A 13,078-nucleotide genomic window follows, 5' to 3' on the forward strand; every position below is an offset into this window, starting at 1 on the left:
AACCAGCCCCAAAGGCTGTGAATCTCACCAAAGATTCACCACGCAATAATAATAATAATAACAACAACAACAACGAATCACGAAATACTGCAATCTGGCCATTGAAACTACCCGATTATGGATGAAACATGTCACTGTGATACCCATTGTCATCGGGGCACTTGGTACCATGTCCAAGAATTTTATGAGATACATCAACAAATTGCAGCTTCCTGCAATAACACCAGCAGAACTGCAAAAAACTGCGCTACTCAGAACATCGTATATTTTAAGAAGGTCCTTGGTTGATACCCAGGACGCTGGCAGCAACCCGTATCAATCATTAGCACCAGTCAATGGTATTTGTGACGCGTTTTTGAATGTTCAGTTGACTGAGTTTCATGTTTAATGAATCAAGTATAATAATAATAATAGCACTTAGACTTATATACCGCTTTACAGGGCTTTACAGCCCTCTCTAAGCAGTTTACAGAATCAACACATTGCCCCCAACAATTTGGGTCCTCATTTTACCCACCTCAGAAGGAAGGAAGGCTGAGTCAACCTTGAGTTGGTCAGGATTGAACTGCTCGCAGTGGGCAGAATTAGTCTGCAATACTGCATTCTAACCACTGGAAAGAAAGAAAGAAAGAAAGAAAGAAAGAAAGAAAGAAAGAAAGGAAGGAAGGAAGGAAGGAAGGAAGGAAGGAAGGAAGGAAGGAAGGAAGGAAGGAAGGAGCAAGAGCACTTATATTTTAAGAAGGTCCTTGGTTGATACCTAGGACGCTGGCAGCAACCTTTATCAATCATTAGCACCAGTCAATGGTATTTGTGATGCATTTTTGAATGTTCAGTTGACTGAGTTTCATGTTTAATGAATAAAGTATAATAAAAATAGCACTTAGACTTATATACCGCTTCACAGTGCTTTACAGCCCTCTCTAAGCAGTTTACAGAATCAACATATTGCCCCCAACAATTTGGGTCTTCATTTTACCCACCTCAGAAGGAGGGAAGGCTGAGTCAACCTTGAGTCGGTCAGGATTGAACTGCTGGCAGTGGGCAGAATTAGCCTGCAATACTGCATTCTAACCACTGGAAAGGCAGGAAAGAAGAAAGGAAGGAAGGAAGGAAGGAAGGAAGGAAGGAAGGAAGGAAGGAAGGAAGGAAGGAGCAAGAGCACTTATATACCACTTCACAGTGCTTTACAGCCCTCTCTAAGCAGTTTACAGAATCAACATATTGTCCCAACAATTTGGGTCCTCATTTTACCCATCTCAGAAGGAGGGAAGGCTGAGTCAACCTTGAGCCTGGTGAGATTTGAACTGCCTAATTGCAAGGAGTCAGCCGAAGTAGCCTGCAGTACTGCACTCTAACCACTGCGCCACTGTTGGGTTGTTGTTGTTTTTCCCAGCCTCCAAAGTTTTCTTACTCTGTCTTTGTCAAAATGGTCCTACTTCAGAAGTGTCCCAGGTTACAACAGACTGGAGGGAAGTTTTCTTTCCGAGACAACAAGGAACCGTTCGCCTGAAATCCAAAGCCAAAAGTTGGGGACTAAACCACCACTGTGGGTTCCATAGGGCACGGTTGAACAAAAGCTGGATTTGTATCATGGCGGCTGTGGCTAAAACTAACATCCTTCCTTGAGCTGACATCGTGGGTGAATTCAATCTTAGAAAACATTCTTAAGATAAAATTTTAATTTTTGTTTAGCTTAACCTTCCTGAAACCAACACCTCCTTCATTTTCTGTCTTCCTGATTCCAGAATTTATCTGTGTTTCTTGAATCTCAGTTGGAATTGTTTTTTTATTTGACAAATGTATAGGGATGTCCATCAACTAAAGGAATTCTGGGTGGTAACCAAGAATAGAACCCCAATGCAATTGGGGTCAACTGAACAAGGATTAAAGCTAGAAAGGCACCACTGAAGCACCAATAAAAATCACCTTCAATAGATCAACCCCATCGTGCCAGCAACATGCACCTTTCCATATTGAAGGATAGTCAACTGATAGAGACTGATTTATGCAGTAGAAGGGTTGGTAAGGCGCAGCAAAATACATTAATTTCTCCCTTAGATTCAGCAGAAGTTGCTTGCTATCCCACCATCGGAGCGGAAGAAAGATTCCACTGTCATCTATTGAGTTTTTTCTACCTGGGATCAGGTTGGGTCCACCTACCTGCACCTCAAGCAGAAAATTTATCAGATTGTTCACGACGATAAAAACCTGGGTTCATTCTATGCAGCTTTTGTAATTCACCCATTTCCCATCTCGAGATGTTAATGGGTAAGATGTTAACGGATTGTTGGCAAATTGTAATAATTTATGGATTGCTCAGATTAAGGGAACATACTGTAGCTGTGTAGTTGTCCAAGGAAGGATTATCCCAGTAGAACATGTAGGAAAGGCCAAGATACGCAAGTTCATCTCAGGTGTTAATGGATGGTTCAACAGGAGATTCTTGGCCTTCTAAACTCTGACAAACAAGCCCCAGAGTTCCCTAGGAAAGTTTAAGGTCAACATGTATCAACAAGCAACGACTATTAAATCATCTATCGGTTGCAAATCTCAGGCACATTGGAAACAATCCTTGAGGAATGAGAAGAAGCTACTTGACCATGAGAAGAAAAAAACATCTGTAGAGAGCCAGTTCAATCTAGTGGGTTAAGGCACCAGGCTAGAAAGCAAGAGACCGTGAGTTCAAATCCCATCTTAGTCATGAAAGCCTAGGTGGGTGACTTTGGCCCAATCACCAAGAGACGGTGAATTCTAGTCCTGCCTTAAGGGTGAAAACTAGCTGGGTGACCTTAGTCCAATCACGAGGAGATGGTGAATTCTGGTCCCACCTTAGCCTGCTGAGTGATTTTGGGCCAATCGCCAGGAGACTGTGAGTTCTAGTCCCCGTTTATGTAGGAAAGTTGCTTGAGTTCAGTCACCAGGAGATGGTGAGTTCTAGTCCTGCCTTAAGGAGGAAAACTCGCTGGGTGGCCTTGGTCCAATCACGGGGAGACTTTAAGTTCTAGTCCCACCTTAGGCATGAAAGCCAGCTGGGTGATTTGGGGCCAATCACCAGGAGACTGGGAGTTCTAGTCCCCCTTTACCTATGAAAGCTCTTTGGATAATCTTGGGCCAGTCACCAGGAGATAGTAAATTCTAGTGCTGCCTTAAGCATGAAAACTAGCCCAACTCACATCAAGGATTGGTCCTATGGGGAACATGGAGAAGAAGGTGTGTTGAACATATACGCCACCTTATTTGTAAAAATAATGCAGGCAGGAGAGATACAAATAAATACATAAAACCATAAGTCGAGTTAACCCATCAGAATTGGCAACTGCCGGCTCATTTGCAGAAAGGTAGGGCATCGACCTTGGCATAGGACTATAAATACATCTCCTAAAGGTTCAAAATTGCTGCCAGGTTTGGCACAAGTAGCTTCCATTTGGATCATTTAACTGCAGCTACACAATCTGAAATATTCCATATCCAGGCCCACAAATAGCGTGTCTACCATCACTCACCATCAATAACAGTGATGGTGAACCTTTTGGGTACCAAGTGCCCAAACCATAATGTGCATGCATGCACATGAATGTGCGTGCACCAGGATGCTGGAAACCTGAAGACTAGCTGGCCGACGCACATACCTGTTTTGGGGGGCATTTTGCGCCGTTTTCCATGCTCCAGCACCTGTGAAGATCAGCTGGCCAGAAACCAGAAGAGCAGCTGGCGATGGCATGCATGCCCACCGAGAGGGATCTGCGTGCCACCTCTGGCACACGTGCCATAGGTTTGCCATCATAGATCTATAATATACCGTATTTTTCAGAGTATAAGATGCACCTTTTTCCCTCAAAAAAGACGATGAAAATCTGGGTGCGTCTTATACACTGAATACAGCATTTTTGGCCTGCCGAAACCCCCTTTGCAACAATGGCTGTGCAAAGCCTTTAGGAGGCTTGGAGAGTGTTCATGGGGGCTGGGGAAGGCAAAAATGAACGAAAAATGTCCCATTTTTTGCTCATTTTTGTCTTCCCAGGTCCCAGGAGCACTCTACAAGCCTCCTAAAGGGTCTGCGTGCCCTTTTTTCAACAAAAATGGGCCCGTCTTCATGAAAAATGGGCCGTTTTTGGGAGGTCTGCAGAGTGCAAAACATTTTTTAAAATTTGCCTCTTCAAAATCTTGGTACGTCTTATACTCCGAACAATACGGTATATATCATCATGGAAGTTTGTACCCCAATAAGATCACCGTTCTCAACCTTCCTTTTATGCCCTTGGCCAACAGATGCTGCTACGCCTCAAGTATTGTAGGGTGGGAAAGGATTGGGACAGAGATAATTCGTGGCTGTTTTCCACTTGCTCCCAAAAAGTTAGAACTGGGCCCCATCTGCTTTAAATCCATTCATCCGACGAGGAGTTATTGCCAAATGGATAAAAATGTCAACTTCCTCCCAAAGAATTAGGGCATTCACTGCCATACAAGGCTGACTAATTTGAGCGTGGAAAACAAGTGGCAGTTCTAACAATCACATTGATCTATGAGGAGTTGCTGTCAACCCTGAAGCTGACCTGACCGAGGCCATTTTGAGGCTCCAAGTGTGGTCACATTGGAGCTGAGGGATAGGGAGGGCCGAATAGAGATAGCTGGGTTGTTTTGTAGCCAAAACAAAATACTTTCTCCTGGGAACCAAGGACATTCCCACAGGTGGCGAGAGAGAGGAGGAGTGATGTTACCAGGCAACCAGACGGAACCTGATTGGACCGTGTGACTGATAGTTTGGGGAAGGGAGAAAACTTTTACTTTTAATTAGATGAAAACAACTGGAACATTCAGAGTCGGTTTTCACCAGCTTGTGCCAATACGATATATCCAGATAAACTGTTCTTTGAGGAATCTACCTTCTTTGGAGTTTTGTTCATTATGGGTGTATTACTTGGAATCCTGGCAGTTGCCTAGTCAAAGCACTGGACCTACAAATACGAAGAACATTTAAATAAAACAATAGGGCCATTAGGCAAGGTGTAAGCCTTGGAGCTAAGCCTTCTTGAGGAAATTCATCTGGCCCCAGCCTGAAAAAGAGGATAATAGGATAGCTTCTCTCTGATCTCGTCCAGCAGAAGACTTCTACGAGTCTTCTACTAGTGACCTTCTAAATAACAGAACAACAGACTTGGAAGGGACCTTGGAGGTCTTCTAATCCAGCCACCCTACTCAAGCAGGAGACACCTTATCTATGCAGAGAAATGGTTGTCCACTCTCTTCTTGAAAACCTCCAGGGATGGAGCACCTACAACTTCTGGAGGCAAGTCATTCCACCGATGAATTGTTCTGTTGTCCTTATTTTTAGGTGGCTTGATCAGTGTTCCTAACTCTCATCAGCATGCCAAGGGTCATAGATCAGTGATGGAAAACCTTTTCGGCACTCCAGCACACGCAAAGACCAGCTGGCCATCATGCTTACATGCACTGGACACTGGAAGGGCAGCTGGCGATGGTGCACGTGTCCACAGAGAGGGCTTGTGTGCCACCTGGTGTGCCACAGGTTCGCCATGATGGTCATAGATGACGATGTTCTATTCCACATTTGTCAGACACGGGTTCCTTAATAATAACAATAGATGCCCATTTTAATACATCACCATTCATTAAACACCACATTAAAGGTTGGTGATTACTGCTGTTTCCGGGACCCTGGATTATCGGCAAATTATAATAATCGATGGATTCCTCCGATTAAGGAAATGTAGCTGCGTAGCTCTTCAAGGAGAGATTATCCCAGTAGAACGTGTAGGGAAGGCATAGCCTACAGCTAGAGATGAACCAGAATGCTGTATTTTAATAGGCACCAATTTAAATTGCATTTGCCACTCGCTATTCAAATCAAAGCTATTTGTCCTACAGGGTTTATGCTGCTGTCTTCAAATCAGAGAAAGAAAAGTTGAGTTTCAAATACATAACTGTAGGTAGGTCCAGACAAGCTGCATCTCAAAGAGGTTGTGCTAAGTGCTTAAAAGATAAGAATAAGGTGTAGTTTAAGGTAAACTGCACCCCGGATGTCTATGATGCAAACAAGAGGAATAAACCTTTGAAAAGTAATGCAAGTATCAAAGCTAACTAAGAATTTGGGGTGAATTCCCACCAATATTTTAGGGAAGGACAGAAGCAAATATCCTTCCTCTCCTTCTTCCTTAAGAGTAAGGTTAGGATCTTAGATGCAGAACCCTCAGCTGAGTAGATGAGGCTCCACTGGTGGAGGAGAAGGTCTACTGTGGCCTTCAAAGGTTTCCAGATGTGGCCATTGCAACATCAGCCCAAGAGAAATAAGTGAGGGACCATTCCCAGCCTGCGTATTCAGGTGAACAAAATAACAATAAGACCAAGACACACAATCCACATACACTAACACAATTCTGAATTCAAACCCAACACACGCATTTGGTCACCATGATGTAAAAAAGATGTGGAGACTCTAGAAAGAGTGCAGAGAGGAGAAATGAAGATGAGGAGGGGACCTGAGGCTAAAACATACATTGAACTGGGTATGTCTAGTCTGATGAAAAGAAGGACTAGGGGAGACATGATAGCAATGTTCCAATATCTCAGGGGTTGCCACAAAGAAGAGGGAGTCAAGCTATTCTCCAAAGCACCTGAAGGCAGGACAAGAAGCAAATTTCCAACACTGGAAATTTTTAAGAAGAGATTGGATGACCATTCGTCTGAAGTGGTGTAAGGTTCCTTCCTAAGCAGGGGTTGGACTAGAAGACCTCCAAGTCCCTTTCCAACTGTTATTCTATTTGTGTGTGTGTGTGTGTGTGTTTCTGTTTAAGACGAATGGGATCGGATGAACCCATTTTCTGGATTCCCACAATCCACTTAACCACGAATAAATCAGATGGGCTAGGTTCCCACCGCATGGTCACCCTTGCCAAACTTTCTCATCACTCTTCTAAGTCACTCTGAGTAAATGCGCTGTGGCTTTAGATGTAACACACAGGGATTGTAAGCAAGCAAGGTTCAAGTTTCAATTTCGTGTATCTGTGTTATTATTATTATTATTATTATTATTATTATTATTATTTTTACTGAGGCCACACAGAGCAAGGAAGGCGAAATCATTGTCCCAGTAAGTCACCAAACACTGCTGAGTACATAAATATAATACAGCTCAATTTCAGCTTGATTGACCTGTATAAATATCTCTCGATTTCAGACTGAGTAGCTGTTGAAAGTATTGCAGCGTCAAAGTATTGCTTCTCCCTAAGATTGGCTAATAACAAATTTGCCAGGATTGGATTGGGATTAGATGGCAGAGAATTTAATTTAGAATATCAAGGAAAGGCCGCAATGGTTATTGATTATTGTTGTATTTCCACTGCCCTACAATTCATGAGATGCTTTGATTCGAGGGGCCAAAATAACCTCGCTAGTTTCAAGAATTGTGTTTCTCAGTTTGGAGAGAGTTTAGCTATATATATATATAGCTCTCTCCAAACTGAGAAACACAATTCTATATATATGACTCAGAAAGGTCATTCGAAAGAGTGGCTGCTGGGTTAGGAGGTCCAGAATCTTCTGGAAGGTCTTCTTGGGGTGTGTATATCTAGGAGGCATTAGATTATAGGAAGCTTTATTCGTTATGTTTTTACTCCCAAGCAAGCCCGAACGATGTAAATCCACAGGCATTTGGAAAAACGAATTGACTGCAGGCTTCAAATTAGGTTGATTCCATCTTATAAAGAAATTCCAGAGGGGGAAGGTTTTTGTCCCTAGAGAGAAAAGGCTTTGAAGTTCAGATGTGATTTGGTCACATCTCATCTGAGCCAATGCAATCCAGAAGTTCTATTTGAGTTGGCTGTCCAACCAAATCTCATTTAAAAAGGATCTCTGGATTGAATCTTTGGCCTGGTCTCATCAAACTCCAAATATAGATATAATTTGTGTTGAATATCTTAATGGTCTCCCTCCCTCCCTCCCTCCCTCCCTCTCCTTCCTCCTATCTCTGCCTCTCTATCCCATCTCTCCATCTCTCTCTCCCCCCCTCCCTCCCCTCTCCCTCTCTCCTCCTATCTCTCCCTCTCTACCCCATCTCTCCCTCCCTTTCTCTCTACCCCCTCTCCCCCTCTCCCTCTCCCTCTCTCTCCCCCCTCTCTCTTCATCTCTCTCCCCCCTTTCCCTCCCTCTCTTTCATCTCTCTCCCCCTCCCCCTCTATCGCTCTCTTCCACTCTCTTTCTCTCCTTCTTTACCTCCCTTCTCTCTCTCTCTTTCTCTATCTCCTTCTTTACCTCCCTCCTCTCACTCTTGAATTTTGACCATGTGATTTCAGGGATGCTACAAAGTGTAAGCCGCTTTTTTTCAGCACAGTCATAACTTTGGACATTAAGTGAATGGTTGAGGGCTACCTTTAATCAATAGGGGCGCCACGAGAGATTGGAGATTGACTTTCAAATTCCCAATATTGAGCAATATTCAGACAAGTCGTATAAACCTTAGCCTATCTTGGAGTGGGACACTGGTGTCATGGGGACAACCCAATGCTACTGGGAAGAAGGGGAAAAAATATAAGTGTCATCTTGTTTCATTTAAATTTAAAATGACATTATTTCACAGAGGGCAAAGATTTCGGGGAATCTTCTATTCTTGGCTTCCGAAGCAAAGTTTGGCTGTTTGGAGCAAGGCTGTGAAAACGGGCCGGCCTGATCTACTGCTCTACCACACAGTGGTGTAACTTGTAAGAAGGTGTATGTTTATAGTTTACTTTAGTTTAGTTTAGTTTATACTTTATTTGTATGCCACCCTTTTCCCTGGGGGGACTCAGGGCGGCTCACAATTGGAGGGAGGGGAAAGACAGACAAGTTACAAACATAGAACCGTACATCGTTAAAAACACAACAGTCATACATTCGAGTGGGTTACAAGTCTCTAGCCCCAGGCCTGTTGGAACAGCCAGGTTTTAAGGGCTTTGCGGAAGGCCTGGAGGGTGGTGAGGGTACGAATCTCCACGGGGAGTTCATTCCAGAGGGTCGGAGCAGCCACCGAGAAGGCTCTCCTCCGGGTAGTTGCCAGTCGACATTGGCCGGCTGATGGAATTCGGAGGAGGCCTAATCTATGGATCTTATTGGTCTAGAGGAGGTAATTGGCAGTAGGCGGTCTCTCAAGTACCCAGATCCAATACCATGCCTATATATATATACTATGTGCATGCCTGTAAATCCTTACAAGCGAAGCAATTCAATAGAACTGGGATTTGCAACCATCTCTAGGCTAAGGTCTATCCATCTGCTAAGATGGGTGTCTGTTCATTCACATGACTGGAGGGAACGAGGCTGCATTGACCAGCATGAGTGCACATAGACACCTCAGCCCAGTGCTGAGTTGGAAGGGGACCTTGGAGGTCTTCTAGTCCAACCCCTCGCTCAAGGAGAGATCCGGTACCATTGCAGACAAACGCCTGTCCTATCTCTTGTTAAAAAGCCTCCAGTGATGGAGCACCGACAACCTCTGAATGCCAGCTGTCCCCGCTGATTTTTTCACTGTCTGGACATTTCTCCTTAGTTTGCTTCTCTCCTTGATTAATTTCCATCCATTGCTTCTTGTCCTGCCCTCAAGGTCTTTGGAGGATAGGTTGACCCCCTTCTTCTTTGTGGCACCCCCTGAGATATTGGAAGACTGCTATCATGTCTCCCCTAGTCCTTCTTTTCATCAAACTAGACATACCCAGTTCCAGCAATCATTCTTCGTATGTTTTGGCCTTCAGTCCCCTAATCATCTTTGTTGCTCTTCTTCGAACTCTTTCCAGAGTAAACTGACTTCATTTACTGCTTATCCATCATCTCTCATTCTCAAGTTGACTGGGCCCCATCTAAGAGACCCCAGCCTTTGGGCCCTAAGATACAAGCCATATCAGTATCAATATTCCTGCTCCCAATAAAACATATCCTAACACTGAGGGGACATTCCTGATCAGACTTGAAGTATCCGTTGCAGTATATATAAAAACGTCAATGGATCTGTTTTTAGATTTAGATTACATTTGGATTAGATTAACAGAATCGGAAGGGACCTTGTAGGTCATCTAGTCCAACCCCTGCCCAAGCAGGGGACGCTACACCATTTCTGACCAATGGCCTTCCAATTTCTTCTTGAAATCCTCCAGGGATGAAGCTCCCACAACTTCCGAAGGCAACTTCTGTTCCATGGGTTGATTGTTCTCACTGTCAGAAATTTTCTCCTTATTTTTAGGTTGAATCTCTCCTTGTTCAGTTTCCATCCATTATTTCTTGTATGGCCTTCAGGTGATTTGGAAAATAGCTTGACTCCTTCCTCTCTGTGGAAGCCCCTCAAATATTGGAAGACTGCTATCATGTCTCCCCTGGTCCTTCTCTTCACTAGACTAGCCATGCCCAGTTCCTGCAACCATTCATTGTATGTTTTAGCCTCCAGCCCCCTAATCATCCCGGTTGCTCTTCTCTGCACTCTTTCCAGAGTCTCCACATCTTTTGTTTATAGCGTGGTGACCAAAACTGGATGCAGTACTCTAGGTGTAGTTTTACTAAGGCTTTATAGAGTGGTATTAGCACTTCCCTTGATCTGGATTGTATCCCTCTGTTAATGCAATTTAGGATTGCAAGTAAGAAAATGTCTCATTTTTCCTTAATCCTGCTGTATCCCTTCTTTTTTCTTATTGCTCAGAAAGAATGCAAAACAGAAGACATAAAAAAAGAAGAGGGGGGGGAACCGAGTATACATCTGCGGTGCTAATTTTTTTCTTCCTTTCCACCCCATCAAGCTTTCTACACCATTCTCTCCCTGCCCTCCAGTCTCTAGGGCATCCATCAGTTTACACAGCCTTCTCACTGTTTCTCTCTCTCTCTCTCTCTCTCTCTCTCTCTCTCTCTCTCTCTCTCTCTCTCTCTCTCTCTCTCTCTCTCACACACACACACACACACACACACACACACACACACACACACACATTCTCTGTGAGTAGAAAAGCTATTTTAAAGCAGAAAAGGGGCAAACATCCATTCTCCCTGTGTCATCCCAAGGTCACTTTAACAACAGCCTTTACATTGGTTTCTCCAAACGTATTATTTGTAAAATAATGCCCCCTGCCAACGCGGCACATCCATTTATATAAACCCCAACAATGAACATATGTGTCCTTTTTTTAATTATTATTATTGCTTTTGCCTCAGTCTTTCAACGGCTTCCAGGGAAGGGAGAGAAACAGTCCACATTCAGCCTGTGAGAATCAACCCGTTTTGTCATAAAGGCCACGCAGGAAGGCCCTGCAAAATAAATGAATTTCTCCTTACGTTGGTCTGTTGTTGCAACAAGAACAACAACAACAACAACACAGCCTAGCCTCTGATTGAGCGTGCCGCAGCCTTGGGTATGGGGGGCAGAAAGAGGGGGAAGGAGATCGGATGGAGGGAGAGGAAGAGGGTGGGAAACTTTAGCAGGGAGGTGGAATTGTGAAGAAAAACCCAGCCGGCTACTTACATGCGTTGGTCACCGAAAACTGTTGGAAGAATCCAGGTGATCCACATGGTAGTTCAAATGGAAGGGCTTTTCGGTGAAATTCTGGTTGGTGTTGTACAACTGCACCGCAAATCGGAATGCGCTGTGTTCCTGGACAGTGTTTCTCATGAAAAGTCCTCCTGTAAGGGAGAAGACAGAGGAGATGTTTATGTAGATGTGTGTCTGTATGAGTGTGGTTTTTTTTTAAGCTGGGGATTTGGGGGAGAACAGAAGGATTTTCAATGGCTGGAGAAGGTGGTTTATCATTAGCCAAGAGGATATTTCATGTCAAAAGGGAGCACGAGACAATACTGTAGATCTGTGTCCACAGCTTCAATGCAGGAAGGATGTTCTCTTTCTCTCTCTTTCTCTCTCCCCCTCCCCCTTTTTCTCCCTCTCCCCTTTACCCCTTTCTCCCTCTCCCCTTTCTCTCTCCATCTTCCTCCCACCCTTTCTCTCTCCCCCTCTCTCCTCTTTCTCTCTCCTTCTCCCTCTTTCTCTCCTTCTCCCTTTCCCCCCTTTTCTCCAGCCCTTTCTCCCTTTCTCCCTCCCTTGCTCTCTCTCCCTTTCCCCCTCTCTCCCGCCCTTTCTCTCTCCCCTCCCTCCCTCTCCCTCTCCCCCTTTCTCTCTCCCTCTACCCCTTTCTCCCTCTCCCCTTTTTCCTTCCCTCCTCCCTCCCACCCTTTCTCTCCCTTCCCCCTTTCTCTCCCTTCCCCTTTCTCTCCCTCCACCCCTTTCTCCCTCTCCCCTTTCTCTCTCCCTCTCCCTCCCACCCTTTCTCTCTCTCCCTTCCCCCTTTCTCTCTCTCTCTCCCTCTCCCCTTTTCTCTCCTTCTCCCTTTCCCCCTCTCTCCTGCCCTTTCTGTCTCCCCCTCTTTCCCTCTCCCTTTCCCCTTTCTCTCTCCCTCTACCCCTTCTTCCCTCTCCCTTTCTCCCTCCCTCTCCCTCACACCCTTTCTCTCCCCTCCCCTTTCTCTCCCTCTCCCCCTTTCTCCCTCTCCCCTTTCTCTCTCCCTCTCTCTCCCCTTTTCTTTCCTTCTCCCTTTCCCCCTCTCTCCCGCCCTCTCCCTCCCCCTCTTTCCCTCTCCCTCTTTCTCCTTCTCCCTCCCTCCCTTTCTCTCTCTCTCTCTTTCCCCTTCTCTCCAGCCCTTTCACTCTCCCTCTCTCCCCCTCCCTCCCTCTCTTTCCATCCCCCCTCCCACTCTGTCCATTTCTCTCCTTCTCTCTCTCTCTCTCTCTCCCTGTCAACCTCCCCCCCCCCACACACAGGCTTTTGAATTCTGCAAGGCTCCAATTCTTACTAATCTGAAACACAGCCCCATTGAAAAAAGCAGAGTCTTCAGAGGCATTGGCGGCGGTGGGGGGGGAATTCTATCTAGGTTTACACTCAACCAAGCCCTGTGGTGTGCAGTGAATTCTTCTGAGTCACAGGGCTGGGGGGGGGTGGGGGTGGCTTCTAATCCATTTGATGCAAGGAGGTCAAAACCACAAGCAACCCCCTCCAGAACCAGCCCAAGCAAGTTAGGCAGGACTCCCCCCCCCCAAATCTAAAACACTATCCGATCCGAGCATT

The 13,078-nt window shown here is 45.1% G+C and overlaps 1 protein-coding gene across 1 annotated transcript in view; it reads right to left on the bottom strand.

Annotated features, from left to right (window-relative positions):
• Nucleotides 1-13,078, bottom strand: part of GRIA3 (glutamate ionotropic receptor AMPA type subunit 3) — a 172,259-nt gene that overhangs the window by 157,268 nt on the left and 1,913 nt on the right. The window contains 2 exon segments of the mRNA XM_087727511.1: nucleotides 11,489-11,509; nucleotides 11,512-11,646. Of these exon segments, the coding sequence (XP_087583637.1) occupies nucleotides 11,489-11,509; nucleotides 11,512-11,646 (156 nt within the window).

This window comes from Thamnophis sirtalis, unplaced genomic scaffold (assembly GCF_051295495.1).
Source record: "Thamnophis sirtalis isolate CommonGarterSnake01/CBP01778 unplaced genomic scaffold, rThaSir2_p1.2 scaffold_13, whole genome shotgun sequence".
Lineage (NCBI taxonomy): Eukaryota > Metazoa > Chordata > Lepidosauria > Squamata > Natricidae > Thamnophis > Thamnophis sirtalis.